We start from the raw sequence: 17,864 nt of genomic DNA on the forward strand, positions 1-17,864 counted from the left end.
AAAGTCCCAGGGGGCACACACCCCCACAAACCCTCGGCACATCCCGATTATCATGCCACACCCCCACAAACCCTAGGCACACCCCGACTAACCCTGGCCACACCCCCACAAACCCGATGACCTTTGTCAGGAGGGGCAAGATCCAAGAAAGGCAAGTGTTGAACCTGGTTAATGAAGGCGTGGGCCAGATCAAAGTGGCAGGGTTGCGTGAAATTGAATCTCAAGTGAGGAGATCAAAAAGCACGAGGGCTGATTTGCCCACTGCCTGCATACCCTCACCCTCACTGACACCCACACCCACACATCCACCAGCCCAACACTCAAACCTAATCCTAAAGTCCCAGGGGGCACACACCCCCACAAACCCTCGGCACATCCCGATTATCATGCCACACCCCCACAAACCCTAGGCACACCCCGACTAATCCTGGCCGCACCCCCACAAACCCGATGACCTTTGTCACGAGGGGCAAGATCCAAGAAAGGCAAGTGTTGAACCTGGTTAATGAAGGCGTGGGCCAGATCAAAGTGGCAGGGTTGCGTGAAATTGAATCTCAAGTGAGGAGATCAAAAAGCACGAGGGCTGATTTGCCCACTGCCTGCATACCCTCACCCTCACTGACACCCACACCCACACATCCACCAGCCCAACACTCAAACCTAATCCTAAAGTCCCAGGGGGCACACACCCCCACAAACCCTCGGCACATCCCGATTATCATGCCACACCCCCACAAACCCTAGGCACACCCCGACTAATCCTGGCCGCACCCCCACAAACCCGATGACCTTTGTCACGAGGGGCAAGATCCAAGAAAGGCAAGTATTGGACCTGGTTAATGAAGGCATGGGCCAGATCAAAGTTGCAGGGTTGCGTGAAATTGAATCTCAAGTGAGGAGATCAAAAAGCACAAGAGGGCTGATTTGCCCACTGCCCGCATACTCTCACCCAAACCCTAACCCTAACCCTAACCCCCAGTAAAGGAAAGTTGGGGACCGAGATGATGATGACGTGGGCCAAAAACAAAGTGGCGGGGTAAAGTGATACTGCATCTCCAGTACGAGATCCACAAACACTAGAGGGATATTTTGCCCACTGCCTGCATACTCGCATCCTAACCCTAACCCTCACTCTCACCTTCGCCCTCTGATTCCTCTGATGAGAACTGGCTCATAGACCTCTGGTTTCCTCCTCATGAAGTCAATCATCAGCTCCTTGATCTTACTGACTTTTGAGTGAGAGGTTGTTGTGGCACCACTCAGCCAAATTTTCAGTCTTCCTCCTCTAAGCTGATTCATCACATTTGATTTGGCCAATGACAGTCATGTTGTCAGCAAACTTAAATATGGTATTGGAGCTATGGGTACCCTCACATTCATAATTATAAATAAGTATAACAGTGGGTTAAGCGCACAGCCTTGTGGTGCACATGTGCTGAGGGAGATTGTGGAGGAAATGTTACAAATCTGAACTGATTGGGGTCTGCAAGTGAAGAAATTGAGGATTCAATTACAAAGGGAGATATTGAGGGCACGATTTGAAGCTTATTGATAAGTTTTGAGGGTTTGCTAGTGTTGAATGCTGAGCTGTAGTCTATAAAGAGCATCCTAATGTGTGCATCTTTGCTGTCCAGACAATCCAGAGTTGAGTGAAGAGCCAGTGAAATGGTACCTGTTATGCTGGTAGGCAAATTGGAGCTGAAGTTGCTTCTCAGGCAGGAGTTGATATGTTTCATCGCCATCCTATCAAAGCACTTCATTTCAGTGGATGTAAGTGCTATTGGATGATAGTCATTGAGGCAGGTGACCATGTTCTTGGGCACCGGTATAATTGAAGCCTGCTTGAAGCAGGTGGATACCTGAGACAGCCGAAGCGAGAGGTTAAAGATATCAGTGAACGCTACAGCCAGTTGATCGGCACAGTCCTTAGTACTTGGCCAGGTAACCCATCTGGACCAGATGCTTTCCTTGGGTTCACTCTCCTATCCTGAAGGATGCTGTCACATCTGCCTCAGAGACTGAAATCACAGGGTCATCAGGGCCAGTGGGAATTTGTGCAGGTTCCTCCGTGCTTTGACAGTCAGGGCGACCATAGAAGACATTGAGCTCAGCTGGGTGCGAAGCCTTGCCACCTATGTTGCTTGGTTTCTCTTTATAAGAGGTAATAACGAGCATCCCCCAGTGACTCAAGTTTGGTCCGCAATTGCAAATTCACATGTAAACAAGAGAAAATCTGCAGATGCTAGAAATCCGAGCAACACACAAAATGCTGGAGGAACTCAGCAGACCAGGCAGCATCTATGGAAAAATGTACAGTTGATGTTTTGGGCCAAAACCTTTCAGCAGGACTATAAGATGGCTTCCTTGAGAAAGGGTGAGCGAGTTAGGGCTCTTTTTGGAGTGAAGGAGGAGAAGGGCATCTTGATAGAAATGTGTATGATGATGTGAGGCATTGATAGAGTGGATTATCAGTTCTTTTTCCCCATCGTGGCAAAGGCTAATACAAGAGGACAAACTTTTAAGGTTATTAGAGGAAAGTTTAAGGGGATGTCGGAGGTGTTTTTTTTAACGGCAGTAAATGCAGGTGGTAGAGACAGATACATTAGGGACTTTTAGGAGATAAATAGGCACATAGATGAAAGGAAAATAGAGGGCTGTGTGGGAGGAAGAGAATAGATTGATCTTGAAGTAGGTTAAAAGTTTGGCACAACATTGTGGGCCGAAGGACCCCTATACTGTGCCTTATTCCTCTTTCTGTTGAATGGAAAAAAGGGTAATAAGTTTGTTGAAATAAATATTCTTTGCGAAAGTAAGGTGTGGAAAAGATTGAGCCTGCTGCAGTTGAACTGCTACAGGTTAAATGAAACAGTTGAACAAGCCAGGTGAATGATATAGGAAAATGAAATGAATTGCTTTGGAATGAAGAGTTGAACAGCCATGTTTAAATGATACCAAAGATGTACAAAAAGGAGAAACTTGGTTTTTTAAGAAAAATATAGAAAGTGAATATGCATCGAAGAGTAATGAATTCATGTCATTGTTTAGGCTTTGTTGAGATAACATACAGTTGGCTGCACCATGAGGAAGATTTGCCTTCAAGTTAGTGCAATGGTTATTTGGTAGATTCAATATTTTAATTATTATATGAGGAGAGGCAAATTGGTTCAGCTTTTAATTTGGACAAATAAGCACTGATCTCATTTGAAGAATAAAGGAATTTAAATAGATTTGAAGGTCATAGTGTCAGTTACGTCTCAAGATGAGGACTGGTTGTATTGATAGTAGCAAAAGTCTATTTGATTATTAACCTTATGAATTCTGTTTTTTAAGTTGGCCGTTGACATTTGAAGTTAATTCAAGACACTTACAGACTTTTTGATTTTATAGAAATTGGGTAAGAAAGTGGATTTGATGTTCATGTTCAATCCTGATCTCTTTATAGACGAGCTTCCTCATGGGACCATTAGACCCATTATTTGAATTTGATTTATTTGTTAATTGACATGAGGGAAGTCAGGAGGACAAAAAGGGGGCATGCAAAAGCACTTAAGGTAAAGGAGAATTCAAAGGGATTCTGTATTATGTTAAGAGCAGAAGGCTAACTAGGGAGATAGTAGGACTCCTTAACCATTATTGTGATCATATGTGTGGATGGAATGAAGTGGGTGAGTTCTGAAGTGAGTATTTCTGGTCTATATTTACTATGGAGAATGTGATAGAAGCTAGAGAATTTGAGGAAGAGAATAATGGTATCTTGAAACAGATTGACATTATACATTTTACAAGAGGTGATGGCAGTCTTAAAGGTGGATACATCCTTGGGGTCTGACCAAGTGAACTAGAAAGGTGGGGTAGCAATTGTTGGACCCTTGTCAGAGATATTTTCATCATGAACACTGGTTTGAGGTCAGAAGATAAAAAGAGTGGCCAATATTGTGCCTTTTATGAAGAGCTACAAGGGCAAGTTGGTGAGACTTAATTCAGTGGTGAGAAAGTCGCTGGAGGGGATTTTGAAAGGCAGGATCTTGCTGCATTTAGAAAAAGGAGGACTAATTAGGATAGGCAGCAAAGCTTTGAGTATGGGAAATCATGTCTTACGAATTTTTTGAAGAGGTGACAAAGACCATTGATATTGCCTACTCGTACTTTTGACAAGATCCTGCGTGGTAGGTCGGTCCAAAGGTTAGATCACATGGAATCATGGCTAGCCAATAGAATACAAAATTGGTTTGGTGGCAGGAGTTAGCGTCGTGGAAGGCTTTTCAGACTGAAGTGCAGCAGGGGTCAGTGCTGAATCCACTGTTTTTCATCTATATTAATTTCAATTGGAAGTTTAGTGCCAGGATTGCTAAATTTGCAGATGACACTAATTGCTGTAGGTGGTTATCTAAGATTGATGTAGATCTAGATCAACTTGGAAAGTGGGCCAAGGTTTGGTAGATGGATGTGTTGCATTTTAACAAGTTGAACTCGTACAGGATTTGTACAGTAAATGATTGGGCCTTGGATTATTGTAGAGCTGAGCCCTAGGCATACAAATATCACTTGATGTGGCAACTCAGGTAGATGGGATAGTGAAAAAGCATGTTGCATTCAACATTCAAAAGCCTTCAATAGTCAGGGCATTGACTACAAGAGTTGGAATGTTTTGTTACAACTGTAAAAATCCGTATGCTTATATATTATTGGAGGAATGTCATTAATCTGGAAAGAGTGCAGATAAGACTCACGAGGACATTGCAGGGGCTGAAGATTGAGTTATAAGGAGAGACTAGATAGGCTGGTTCTAGTTTTTCACTGAAGTGTAGGAGGCTGAAGAGTGACCCACATTGAGGAAGTCAAAAACTAGATTTAAGGTGAGGGGAACACACACAAGATGCTGGTGGAATGCAGTAGGCCAGGCAGCATCTATAGGAAGAGGTACAGTTGACGTTACGGGCCAAGACTCTTTGTCAGGACTAACTGAAAGAAGAGATAGTAAGAGGTTTGAAAGTGGGAGGGCGAGGGGGAGATCGGAAATGATAGGAGAAGATGGGGGGGGGGAATGGAGCTAAGAACTGGAAAGTTGATTGGCAGACAGGATACCAGGCTGGAGAAGGGAGAGGATCATGGGATGGGTGGCCTAGGGAGAAAGAAAGGGGGAGGGGAGCATCAGAGGAAGATATAGTGAGAGGGACAGAGGGAGAAAAGAAAGGGGAAAAAATAAAAAAATAATGAATAAATAAGGGATGGAGTAAGAAGGGGAGGAGGCTACCCAAATGGAATATAAGGTGTTGTTCCTCCAACCTGAGTGTGGCTTCATCTTGACAGTGGAGGAGGCCATGGATGGACATCAGAATGGGATGTTTCTGTTAATGCCCCTCCTCCCCTTCTTACCCCATCCCTTATTTATTTTCTCCCCCCTTTCTCTTTTTTTTCTTCCTCTGTCTCTCTCACTATATCTTCCTCTGATGTTCCCCTCCCCCTTTCTTTTTCCCTAGGCTTCCCGTCCCATGATCCTCTCCCTTCTCCAGCCCGGTATCCCTTTTGCCAATCAACTTTCCAGCTCTTAGCTCCACCCCTCCCCCTCCCCCTCCCCCTCCTGTCTTCTCCTATCATTTCGGATCTCCCCTCCCCCTCCTACTTTCAAATCTTTTACTATCTCTTCTTTTAGTTAGTTCTGATGAAGGGTCTCTGCCCGAAACGTCAACTGTACTTCTTCCCATAAGATGCTGCCTGGCCTACTGTGTTCCATCAGCATTTTGTGTGTGTTGCTTTAAGGTGAGGGGGAAAGTTTGAGGGACCCAGGGGCAGCATTTTTCAGTGTTGTGGGCATATAGAACAAGCTGCTAGAGGAAGTGGTAAAGATAGGTGCAAATACAACATTGGAAAGACATTTGGACAAGAACATGGATGTGTAGAGGGATGTGTCAAATGCAGGCAACTTGGCATTGTAGTTGAATTGAGCCAAAGGGCTTGTGTCCTTGCTGTTGACTGTGACATACTATTCACTACCCAATACATTCATCTGGCTCCATGCACTGCAGTCAAGACCAGTTTACTGTTTTAGCATCTCTCCAATGCATGACTTTTACAAGGGAAAAGCTTGCATGAGAATGCCATCATTTGTGAGTACAAATAAATTTTCAGTATAGGCATAATAGACAAAGCAACTATAATACGTAGGTTTATTATTGTCATGTATTCAGATGTAATGAAAAGCTTGCCTTGCATACTGTTCACACATATCAAATGATTACACAGTGCATTGAGGTAGGACAAGGTATAACAGTAACAATGCAGGATAAAATATAACAGCTACAGAGAAAATGTAGGAATGTAATAAGTTGCAAGATTAACAAGGTAGATTGTGAGGTCAAGAGTCCATCTTCTTCTTCTAGGGAACTTTTTAATAGTCTAATAACAGCAAGATAGAAGCTGCTGAGCCTGGTGGTGTGAGCTTTCAGGATTTTGTACCGTCTACCTGATGGGAGAGGGAAGAAGAGAGCATGTCTGGAGTGGATGGCGGCTCTGATTATGTTGACTGCTTTATTCAGGCAATGAGGGGTATAGACAGAATCCAAAGAGGGGAGGCTGGTTTCAGTGATGTACTGAGCTGTGTCCACAACTCAGCAGTTTCTCTTTTGTTCATGTGCAGAGTAGTTGCCATACCAAGCAGCTTTGCATTGATCATAGGATGTTTTCTATGGTGTATTGATAAAAATTGTATTTATTTAAAGATGCAGTGCAGAATTGGCCCTTCGAGCAGTGCCACCCAGCAACTCCCCATTTTAACTCTAGCCTAATTGTGGGTCTGCTTACAATAACCAATTAACCTACTAACTGGTATGTCTTTGGACTGTGAGACAGGAAACCGGAGCAGGTGGAGAAAACCCATGCCTTCTAGGAAGAGAATGTACAAAACCCCTTGTGGAGGAACTCTGCCAATGATGTAATAGTGTCTCACTAACCACTGTGCTACCATGGTATTGGGGACACGGCACCACAGTAGCATAAGGGTTGACAGGCACATGCCAGATTTCTTCAGCCTCCTGAGGAAGTAGAGATGTTGGTGAGCTTCCTTGGTTGATTTATCAGTATAATTGGAGCAGGCAGGGTATCGGTGATGTTTGCCCCTTGGAACTTGAAGCTCTCAACCTCAACATCATTGATGTAGACAGTAACGTGCTCACCGGCCACCCCCACCCCACCTTCTTGAAGTCAATGACCAGCTTTGTGGTTTAGATGACAGTGCCATGCCAACAACTTTCCCTGGATGTCACTAAACGATCTATCTCATAGTCATAGAATACAGGAGGATTAAAGGGCTGGAGTGGTGGCAGAAATAATGAGTGACTTCAGGGAAGGATTTCAAACAAAGAAAATAGTGATAAATTAATTAAGAGAATGCAGGGCAGATACTTGGTAAATCTTAGGTATTTTGCATAATCTCTTTTACAGAATATAATGGAAACCAGCTAGGCATTAATTTGGTCAGTCAAGTATAGACGTAACTCGGGCATGGGTGACAGTAATAGAAATGAGAGAGAGCAAAGACTGGAAATAATACTGTGATAGAAAAACTGATAAAGATTAAAGCTCCAAGATACAACCAAGGCTGCTTGGATAGTCAGTTGACTTTGGTCTTTTCATATTCCCATTATGTTTAAAAATTCAGCTTAAAGACATTTGATGGCTTCCTCAGAGGTTAAATGTATTTTGATGAAACTACTTTTGTTCCTAACCTTTCAACCTTTCTCCATTTAAATTCCCAAATGTCCCAACTGCATTTTTAGTTCAGTTGAAATCTTGGTTGTAATTCAGCTTCAAACAGTTATACTAAACTCAGTCATATTATGGGCAGGTTGTTATACTGTCACTTAAGTGAAGGATAATTAATGTTTAGGGAAGTGGCTGTGTGCAAATGGCAAAGGTACAATGAAAATTTAATCCATCTGCTTGTGTTCGAACAAACACGTTTATTTTACAGAATATTCACAGCCAGGGTAACTGACTAGATTAATCGGTAATCACGTTGCAACCAATTGATTTTGTAGGAAACTTCAGTTCACAGCTTGTATGGAGTGATAACATGTGGAACAGTCCTGAATTGGGTAACAAGTCTTTCACAGCGGCCATCAACCTGGGGTCAGTTCCTGTTGCTGTCTGTGAGGAATTTGTATGTCCCTGTGGCCATATGGATTTTTTCCGGGTGCTCTGGTTTCCTCCCATATTCCAAAGACATATGGGTTTGTAGGTTAATTGGTCACATGGGTGTGATAGGTTGCTGTAGGCTCATTGGGCTGTAAAAGCTTGTTACTGTGTTGTACTACGTCTCAAACAATTTAAAGCCCTTTTTTATGGGAAGAATGTAATCATAATTATGGCAACAATCAAACCAGTGCCCAAGAAGAGTGGAGCAAATTGCCTCAACAGCTGCCGCCCAGTTGTGCACACACAAACTGTGATGAAGTGCTTTGAGAGTTTGGTCACGACCAGAATCAACACCTGCTGAAGCAAAGACTTGGACCTGCTGCAATCTGCTTGTTGACACAATAGGTCTGCAGCGATATAATCTCACTGACTCTCCATTTGGCCTTGGGTCATCCAGGCAATTGTAATACCTACGTCAGGCTGCTATTTTTGATTACTGCTCAGCGTTCAACACAATCACACCCTCAATTCTAAATTAGAAAGCTTCAAGACTTGGGTGTCTGTATCTTCCTCTGCAACCGGATCCTTTACTTCCTCATTGAGAGACCACAGTCTGTGTGGATTAGAAATATCTCCTCCTTACTGCCAGTCAATACTGGTGCACCTCAATGATGCATGCTTAGCCCACTGTTCTACTCTCTCTACACCCACGGCTGGGAGGCTAGGTACAGCTCAAACACCATTTATAAATTTGCTGCTAACACAACTTGTGTTTGTAGCTTCATTTGACTGATCTAACACTGAAGATGTTGAGTTTTAGTCTCTGTATTTCCACCCCCATTTAACTCTTTAATTATAACTTTTTTTGTATTGAGATTTTGTAATCATTCTTTCATATTTTTTTCTGATGCATTTTGGGTACTTAATTATTAGTTTTCAGTATCAAGTCCCTGTGCTTTAGTTTGCTTCAATGAATTTTGTCTGCCTTAAATCTGAGACTAAAAGCACAATTTTATGAATTTGGTTAATGTTTACCTTTCTGGCACCCAAAGGGTGTTGTGATTAGTAAAAGTTTAGGATTATATAACTGAAACAACTGTCAATTCAAGCAGGCTTTCAATTCAATCGCCTTTGATCTGGGCCGACGTTTGCGTGCCGGGCAGCACCTAATTAATTAGCTTGTTTATTTCGGCTTTTTTCTTAAAGATGTGCTGGGTGCGCTCCAGTTACCGCTGCACTGCTGCTGTCTTTGCAGGTTGGGGACCAATGTTTTAAGTCATAAAACATAAGTGCATTCTATTAATCAATTCTGACTTGGAAAGCTTTATTTTCAAGTCACTATTTGGTTAACCAAAGGCTTCCATGAAGGTTGCTGTCTATACTGAAGAGTTCTGTTTTACAAATTGAATTTTCATGTTCCTCTGGGTTATCTTCTTAGTAGAGGGAAGGGAAAAGAAAACTGATAATAAAAATGTATATAATAGAATATGGGCCACATTTAGAATATTACATCTTGTTCTTGATGCTCTTTAAAAGAAAATGGTTAAAATAATGGAAAAAATGTAACATTTGTGATTTTTTTTAATGGATCTGGGGCATATATTTTTAAAAAAATGTGAAACACCATGGATAGAATGTGAATGAATGGGACTGGTGTAGATGAGTTCAATGGTAAGCAAGAGCACAGGTCAAAGTACTTGTTAATATTGATTCCATTTTGAAGAGACTTGAAACTGAAGATTGTTTCACTTTTATAATCCTTTATAAGTTTACTAGACCAAAATAAACCCCCAGTATTATTAGAGTTGAGGTTTAATCCTGACCTTGTTATTTGTGGAGAGTTTACACATGCTTTTGTGAATGCCTTAGTTTCCATCAGATACTGTGGTTTCCTCCCACATCCCAAAAGCTCAATTGGCTACTGTACATTAACCCTAGTATAAGTTCGTAATACAAAACAATCTAATAGAGTTGTCCAAAAGAACATAATTTGTAAGGCTGCGGGGAAATAAAGGAAGTATTGGATTATTGGGATTGCTGCTTTGGTGGTCAGCATAGACCAAATGGCTAAATGATTTCCTGAGTTCTGATGAGAATTATAACACATCATAGTCCAACTAATTTCTATTTTATCTTGACATAGATTTCTGGCTTGGTTTAACTCTAAACTTGTATTTTTGAAAGTCACATGGTAAAAGAATGCATTTAAACCATTATAAGCCTCTTTATTAAAGGTGAACTAAAACCAGACTTGCACTTGATAATGCAGTTTGTGTAGAGGGCCACTGAACAACACATTATTGTCTTAAATGTAAATACCTTGTGTATATTTCAGTTGTAGAATCAAAGAACTTAATGAATTCTGATCTATAAAGAATTGATATAATTGTGCACCCTCCCCCTTACCCTTTTCAGTTGATGTGAACCTCTGATCTTTTTCCAAGTCATCCTCTTCATCTGCTGGCAGCTAAGGTCCATGCTGTTCCAATTTCAGACCAGACCTCTGCTGCCTCTCCTTCCCTGTGATAACTTATTAGGCTGTTGGAGATTTGCACTTATTTGATTGAATCTGCAACAGCCTTTGTCATTGGAGACTTGTATTTCAGTTACGTTCCTTGGTGTTGAAATCACATTCAGATTTTTAAGAGTATTCCATTTCTGCTTCTGACTTGGATTCACAAACTGCCTCCCCCCCCCCCCCCCCCCCCCAGCTAATATGGTCCAACATAAAGATTTTCCTGTGTGTCTTTGCGGCAAGCAGGTCTATAATCAACAAAGACGGGAGATTCAGCAGATGTGGAAATCTTGAGCAATGCACACAAAGTGCTGGAGGAACTCAGCAAGTTGGGCAGCATCCATGGAGGGGAATAAACAGTTGACATTTTGGTTGGAGACCTTGATCAGGGCTAGAAAGGAATGATGCAGAAGCCACAATAAGAAGGTGGGAGAGAGAAAGGATTACAAGTTGGGAGGTGATAAGTGAGACTAAATAAGGATGGGTGGGAGACCATCGGTAGCACTTTTCATACCTGTACAAGTATAAGTACCAGGAGGGAGATCAGTGGGGAGGGTAAGATGTGCTTACTGGGTAGGATCACATTGGAGATGATTGAAGTTATGGAAAATAATGTACTGGATAAGGAGGCATTTGGGCTGGTAGACAAGGTCAAGGGGGAACTCTGTCCCTGTTACTACTGTGGAAGGATGGAGTGAAGGCAGATGTGCAGGAAATTGTTGGGAAGCAGGTAAGGGTAGCATCGATAGGGGTAGAAGGGGAAACCCCATTCTTTGAGTGGAAAAAATAGGATTTCTCGCATGTTTTAGATTAGAAGGCCTCATTCTGAAAATGGATAGTGAAGGTGGGTGAGCTGAAAGAAAAGAATAGCACTTTTTCCTTTACAAGTGACAGGGCTGGAAAAGATGTACAGTAGCTGAGTCAGTTCACTTGATTTTCTCTCTACATTGAGGGTCTTGACAAGATTTTTGTGAGTTTTTTTATGACTCTGGAGAAGAGCCTCAAGGAAAAGCAGTTGTGAACTCCTGGTTATTGTGATCTCTAGCTTCATTTCCTTGCTTTTTTTTCCCCCCCATACTTGGATTAACCATTTTCACTGGAAGCAGAATAAGCAATTGCAGCAAGGTTTAAAAATGAGTTGTATAGAAATTTAAATATGACTGTATGCACAGATTGTTTCAGCACAATACTTTTATTACTAATATACAATTTTCTTAAAGGCAGGTTATTGTTTGATACTAATTTTGTTCCTTTACTGGTTTTTGTCATTTTTCCCCTTTGTTCACTTTTGCACCTTTTTGTACATTGATATTTATTCTGATTTCATCAATGTCTCCTGGCTTGAGATTTTGATACCTTACTCAAAAGTTTATTGGAAACTGATTAACATAGTCCTTTTTCTCATCTGCCTCCATGTAGCCTGTTATGTTCCCCATGCCTTATGGTTAACCTTTCCAGAACACCCTTTGATCATGTTGTCTTTGCTTGTTCACAGTGATAGAGCCATACAACACAAACAGGCCCTTCAGCTTGACCAGTCCATGGTAACCAAGCAAATTCCATTTCAGCTATGTACATGCCTCAACCACTATTTTTGCTTGAAAAAGTTGTCCCTTGTGTTCTATTAAATATCTCCCCTGTGACCTTAAACCTGTACTTTGTAGTTCTGATTCCCAACCTTGGGGGGGAAAGAATTGTCGTTCAACCTATCTGTGCCCCTTATGATTTTATACACCTCTAAGGTCATTCCTGTGCTACAGTAAATAAAGTAGGTCTGTTTATAACTCAGTCCCTTCAGACCTGACAACTTTCACATGAATCTTTTCTGCACTCTTTCCAGCTTCAAGTCATCTTTCCTGTAGCAGTGTAACCAAACCTAAACACAATATTCAAAGTGTGGCCTTACAGCACTTTGAACAACTGCAGCGTAACTTTCTGCCTTCTGTATTTAATGCCCTGACTGATGAAGGCCAGCATGCTAAATGCCACTCTTACCACCTAGTCTACTTGTGATACCTCGTTTAGGGAACCATAAACTTGTACTCTTAGGTCCCTCTGTTCTAAACACTTCCTAGAAACCTACTGTTCACTGTGAATATAGTATTAAACAAATTTATTTATGGATACCAGTTACTGTCTGTGTAAATGTGGTAATTATTTTTCAAAGATGTTTTGACAACTGCAGCTTGTAATTGTAAAAATTATTTCTAGGTATCAAAGTGTTCAAGCAAAGTTTTTTTACATGGCTGAAATATCAATGTTCTAAATTAAGTACATACTCTTGGCCCAAATTTAATACACATCTCTCTGCCACTAACCAAGATTTTCCTCAAGCAGTTCTTCACTTGAAATTCAGTTACATCATACTTTAGTATTTCTCAATATTATACAATTAAGTGTTCCATGAATAAAGCATGGTATCAACTGTTCATTGGTTAGACAACTTGAGGTAAAATTTGTGTTTTTTTTTAGTTATTTTGTGGTTCCAACATGATTTCCAAGTAGGGACATACAAAATGGTGCCATTCTTGCAGTCTCGTGTTGAAAAGAAACACCTGCACTGTCATAGGAGATCACCAGCACCTTGTTTTCTAACCCCTTCCCTTGTCATGACATCCTGCATCCATACCCTTCGTATCTGACCTTTTGGATTTTGCCAGTTATATCTAACACATCTAGCAGTACTACTCATTTGAATTGGGTTGCTGATTTTTATCGAAAATACAAATGGTTTTAAACTTTGTTTTTAATTTTCAGAACATTATTCAGTTATTTTAGTCACTATTATTAAATCCCTCTCATGATAACTGAAAACAGTGAAAATAATTTCTGGTATCTTGAGCTGACAGTGATCATCTAGGCTGCCCAATGATGGGTCCTATGATTTGCTGCTATATCCTTGCTATTTTCCATGACCCACTATGCCTTGCAGAACAGCTGAGGTAGCAACAATGGCAGCACATTAAGTCATAGGGTTTCAAAGAAAGCTGAGTACAGTCACGGGATTTGTGCAGGTTGAGTATAGTTCATTGCTGCTTGTTTTTACTTATGGTTTGCTGTCCCTCCATATCTTCATTGGTTTATGAAATGTGGTATTTCTCTATCTAATTCAATGTACCCACCGAGTTGTCTTATTAGTTGTCCTTACTGCAAATCTATTTCACATTTTTGTATGTTTCTTTAATGAATAAAAATTGGATGGATATTGTCACTTAAGTGCAGCACGTTCAAATATGATATAATAATCTAACTTAAACTCTTATCATGTGCAACCTACAGTTTTAAAGTAAAACATTAATTTGGGAATGCAGAAACATTTCCATTTAATTCTTAAAATTCTCAATAAGTGACTTGTTTTGTACCTTTTGACAGTGCCAGAAACTACCAAGACCAGTCAAAGCCAGCCACAGCCTGCCAACTCGTCCAACAGCACTTCCACTACCACTATCACTAACAGCAGTGGAAGCAATGGCAAGCGAGCTTCTACTAGTTGTCAGCAACAAGCCTTGTCTCGTTACCCACCCCGTGAAGTGCCACCTCGCTTCCGGCATCAAGAACAGAAGCAGCTATTGAAAAGAGGGCAGCCACTGCCACCTGGGACTGCCATCAGCAATAGTTTAGTTCAAGGTACAGGGCAAGTGGCAGCAAACTCTTCACAACACAACATTCAACAAACATCTGGTGGACCACAGCAACTCCAACATCTTGGTAAAGGACAGACTGGTAAGACTACACTTCAAACTACAAATGAGTAAGCAGTGAAATAATAGGCTATAGTTTAAATTTCAAGCTCTTGAAGGACAACAATGGACCAAACCGTACTGGGGAATGCTGGCAGTTATGCACAGAACTGTGATCCAGGATTCCAGGTGGGAGCCCAGTTATAGAGCACATACTTAAGACTATTTCCCATCACTTGTGCTTGGGAATATGATTCAATTCACATGAATGGAGAAGGTTGGGCGTAGGACATTAAGTGTTAGATGATCAAAAAAGCTGTTGGGACACAACTTGGGAGACTTGCAAGGTAAATAAATTATTTGTGCTTTTATTATTGTGGCTACTCAACCTCAACCTATCCCTTCCCAACCAGCTACCCCTTCCTTTAACTAGTTGTGTGTCACAGGGATCCCTCAATGCAAATAATTAACAACTTAATGTTAAAATTATATTCCTGATAATCAAGGGCTTTGTTTACTGGTATTTTGAATGAAGAAGCACAACTATTGCTTGAAATGCACACTTGCTGGGGTTTTGATCAAGGAGTACCTAGTGGTGTTTGTGGAATTTAATCAGTTCCTCTTAGTACAAAAAAAGATGCAATTTGAAGTTATGCTAAAGTAACCTTTCAGAAAACAAAACCCAATCCATCTTTGTCAGTTTCAATGAGACATCCAATTGAAATCCTGCTAATGTTGCATGTAAAGGGCAGAATGTTACTATACAGGGAAGAGAAATTTTTTTTTTGTCTGTAGTAGTCAAACATCTTCTGCACGCTACCACCAAAAAAAAATCTTTATGGAACACTGCTTTGCACAAATTGGCTGTTTGGTACATGTCTATCATATGTATTGCAGAAAATGAAAACAAATTCCTCTATATAATCATAACACTAAAGAGAAATATTATCCATTTCCTTTAAGGGTGGGATTAAGCTGTTACAAGTTGAATAAATAACTTAGCAGTTTCATTTCTTGTATACAAATTTCAATATTAATGTAATTTAGTTAGTTCAGAAAATTGTTAATGCTGTTAACAGAGTAGTTTATAGTTTTTTTTTGCTCTGGCAAGATCTGTTACTTAGAATAAAGCTGATTTTAGAGAAATTGAAATAAGTAACTCAGGAAGCCTAACTTGCTGTTGTAATGAGTTTACTGTATAACAAGGAATGACATCATAAATTAAAGCTGATTATTGTCATGGTTAATTAACCATCTGCTCTGTGCACAGACACAAAATGACCAGCATGTAGAAGTGCACACTCCTGTAAATTTTGTTTTGTTATTTGAGACCTAATCATAGACTAGATTTTCTTGAAATTTTCCATTATATGTACAACTTTGAAATCTCTTTCATTTTTTGTCTTGTTCCTTTTCACTTAATGTATTAATAGTTTATTGCTATACCGAGTCTCATTGATTCAGATAGTTGTACTTCAGCTATACGAAGTTTGAACTTTGACGGTAAATGTTGGAAGATCATTTGGCCTCGGTGAAAGGGAGGATATTAAATTATGGCTGTGCAAGGAGGTGAAGAACTGCCTCGTGCACATTAGATATTTTAAATACATTTTTAACAAAAGTTGCTGTATGGCCGCCACATATTTATCTTCTGTTTGTCAGGTACTTTTTTTATTCCTGCTGTTACATCACTGAAGTTTGGTTATTCCAGATGAGACCAAAAATGGATTCAAGCACATTACTAGTCTTTCTGCTTAAGTGTTCTTATCCATCTGAAATGTTTGCACTTGTTTGTTTTGTATTTTGTGAAACGCAATTGACAATTCAAAAGCTATGGAATTGATTCTGTTGGAGAACATGAGTTAATTTTTCAGTTAACTGAATGATGGCTATATTTACAGGTTAAAGCATACTGTTCATCTCAAATTAGTCTTGCTCTTAAAATAGGCTTTGTGAATTTTTTTTCTCTCATCTCAATTTAGTATTTTTCCCATGTAGCCGGGCAGTATAACATCTATTATATAAGGCATATGTAGTCTAGTGGAGACAACTCTCATATTCACTTAGAGGACAGGATCTTCAGAACAAGATCCTGATAATGAGATACCAGCTAGGAAAGTGCTGGGTGAGTGGGCACAGCAGACCTTCCATATGAAAACCCAATAGGGAATGATGATGGAAGTCTCCACCAGGAACGAGTATTCCTGCACAGTTGATGAATTTGACAAGCATTCTTGTCTCCAAAAGGCATGTCAAGCCTTCAGGAGAAGTTCAGGCACCTTTTTGTCTCCTGTTCATAGGTTCATGACCCATTGTGCATGGTCAGCCATGACCATGAAGAATGCTCAAGTGGCAGGAGTACTTGTGTTGAGGCATCCATGAAATGAATACCTCAGCAACTAAATATGGGGAACAAATATTCTCCACGTTAACTTAAATACAGTAGTCTGTAAATTTTTGGTTGAGTCAGATGATCTGTTAGGAATATAGCATTCTTTTAAGTCAGCAGAAAATTGTTGTACCTTTAGTTCTACTTAAACTGTTATGTGCTGTTCAATGTGGAGCATTAATTTTCAACTCATGACATTATGGGCAGTAGTGTGTTTATTGAAATGTGAGATGAGCATGCCTCGTGCCTGGTCCACATTTAAGATTGCTGCAGGTTCACCCATAATTCTTGAGGAATATGATGTTATTCTAAGTAAACATGAAGTTTGCACATTTAGCATATAAAGGCAAGTGGCAAACCAATTTTTAGGTATCTATGCCTTACCAGTGAAAATCCTGTTACTGCTAGGTCACATGATCTGCCTACCGGCCCACCCCTTTTGACTGCACAGCTTATTGAGCAAGAGTATCAAATCATCAAGTAGGCACTTGACTTGGAACCAAGTTCCCAATTCCAAGAACATTTTGATTTGTCACGTTGCTGCAAAGCTGGGATGAGTACTCAAGTAGACATTTATGACATTCTTTTTTGAATTTCAAATTTTGGTTCAAGGTAAAAGAAAACCTTGATGCTCATTGAACCAGACACAAGGTTATTTGGCAAATAACTGTCCACTGATTTGGAAAGACTGAAACTTCAGTTATCAGTCACTAACTTGACATTTGTGCAATAATGAATGAGAATATTAAATGTGAATCCATTGTTCTTTCCTTGACGTGGCACTCAAATGTTCCGTGATTCAGGGTGGAAAGTGAATTTGCCATGAATCTGTTCAAAAAGGTTCCAAGGTTCAAAGTAAACTTGTCATCAAAATATGTACAGTATGTGTCACCACATACTACCTTAAGATTCATTATCTTGAAGGCATTTACAGGAAAGTAAGGACAATAAAATTGCCCATAAGATTGAAATAAAGACAATAAAGATTGACAAACGTCTAATGTGCAAAAGGGGCAGATTGTGCATACAATAATTTTTTTAAAGTATGGAGAACACACATAAAATACATTTTTTAATAAGGAGAGCACACGAGTCTACAGCTTGTGGAGTCATTCCAGTGTGATGTGAGTGATGTTATCCACACTGC

General features: G+C 40.3%; 1 protein-coding gene across 10 annotated transcripts in view; it reads left to right on the plus strand.

The window, feature by feature from the left end:
* Positions 1 to 17,864, plus strand: part of tnrc6c1 (trinucleotide repeat containing adaptor 6C1) — a 133,242-nt gene that overhangs the window by 41,864 nt on the left and 73,514 nt on the right. For all 10 annotated transcript variants that reach the window (XM_072241957.1, XM_072241964.1, XM_072241966.1 and 7 more), the window contains one exon: positions 14,021 to 14,371. In XM_072241957.1, coding sequence (XP_072098058.1) covers positions 14,021 to 14,371 — 351 coding nt within the window. The remainder of the gene's footprint in view (positions 1 to 14,020; positions 14,372 to 17,864) is intronic.

The sequence above is a fragment of the Mobula birostris genome, chromosome 24 (assembly GCF_030028105.1).
Source record: "Mobula birostris isolate sMobBir1 chromosome 24, sMobBir1.hap1, whole genome shotgun sequence".
Taxonomy (NCBI): Eukaryota; Metazoa; Chordata; class Chondrichthyes; order Myliobatiformes; family Myliobatidae; genus Mobula; species Mobula birostris.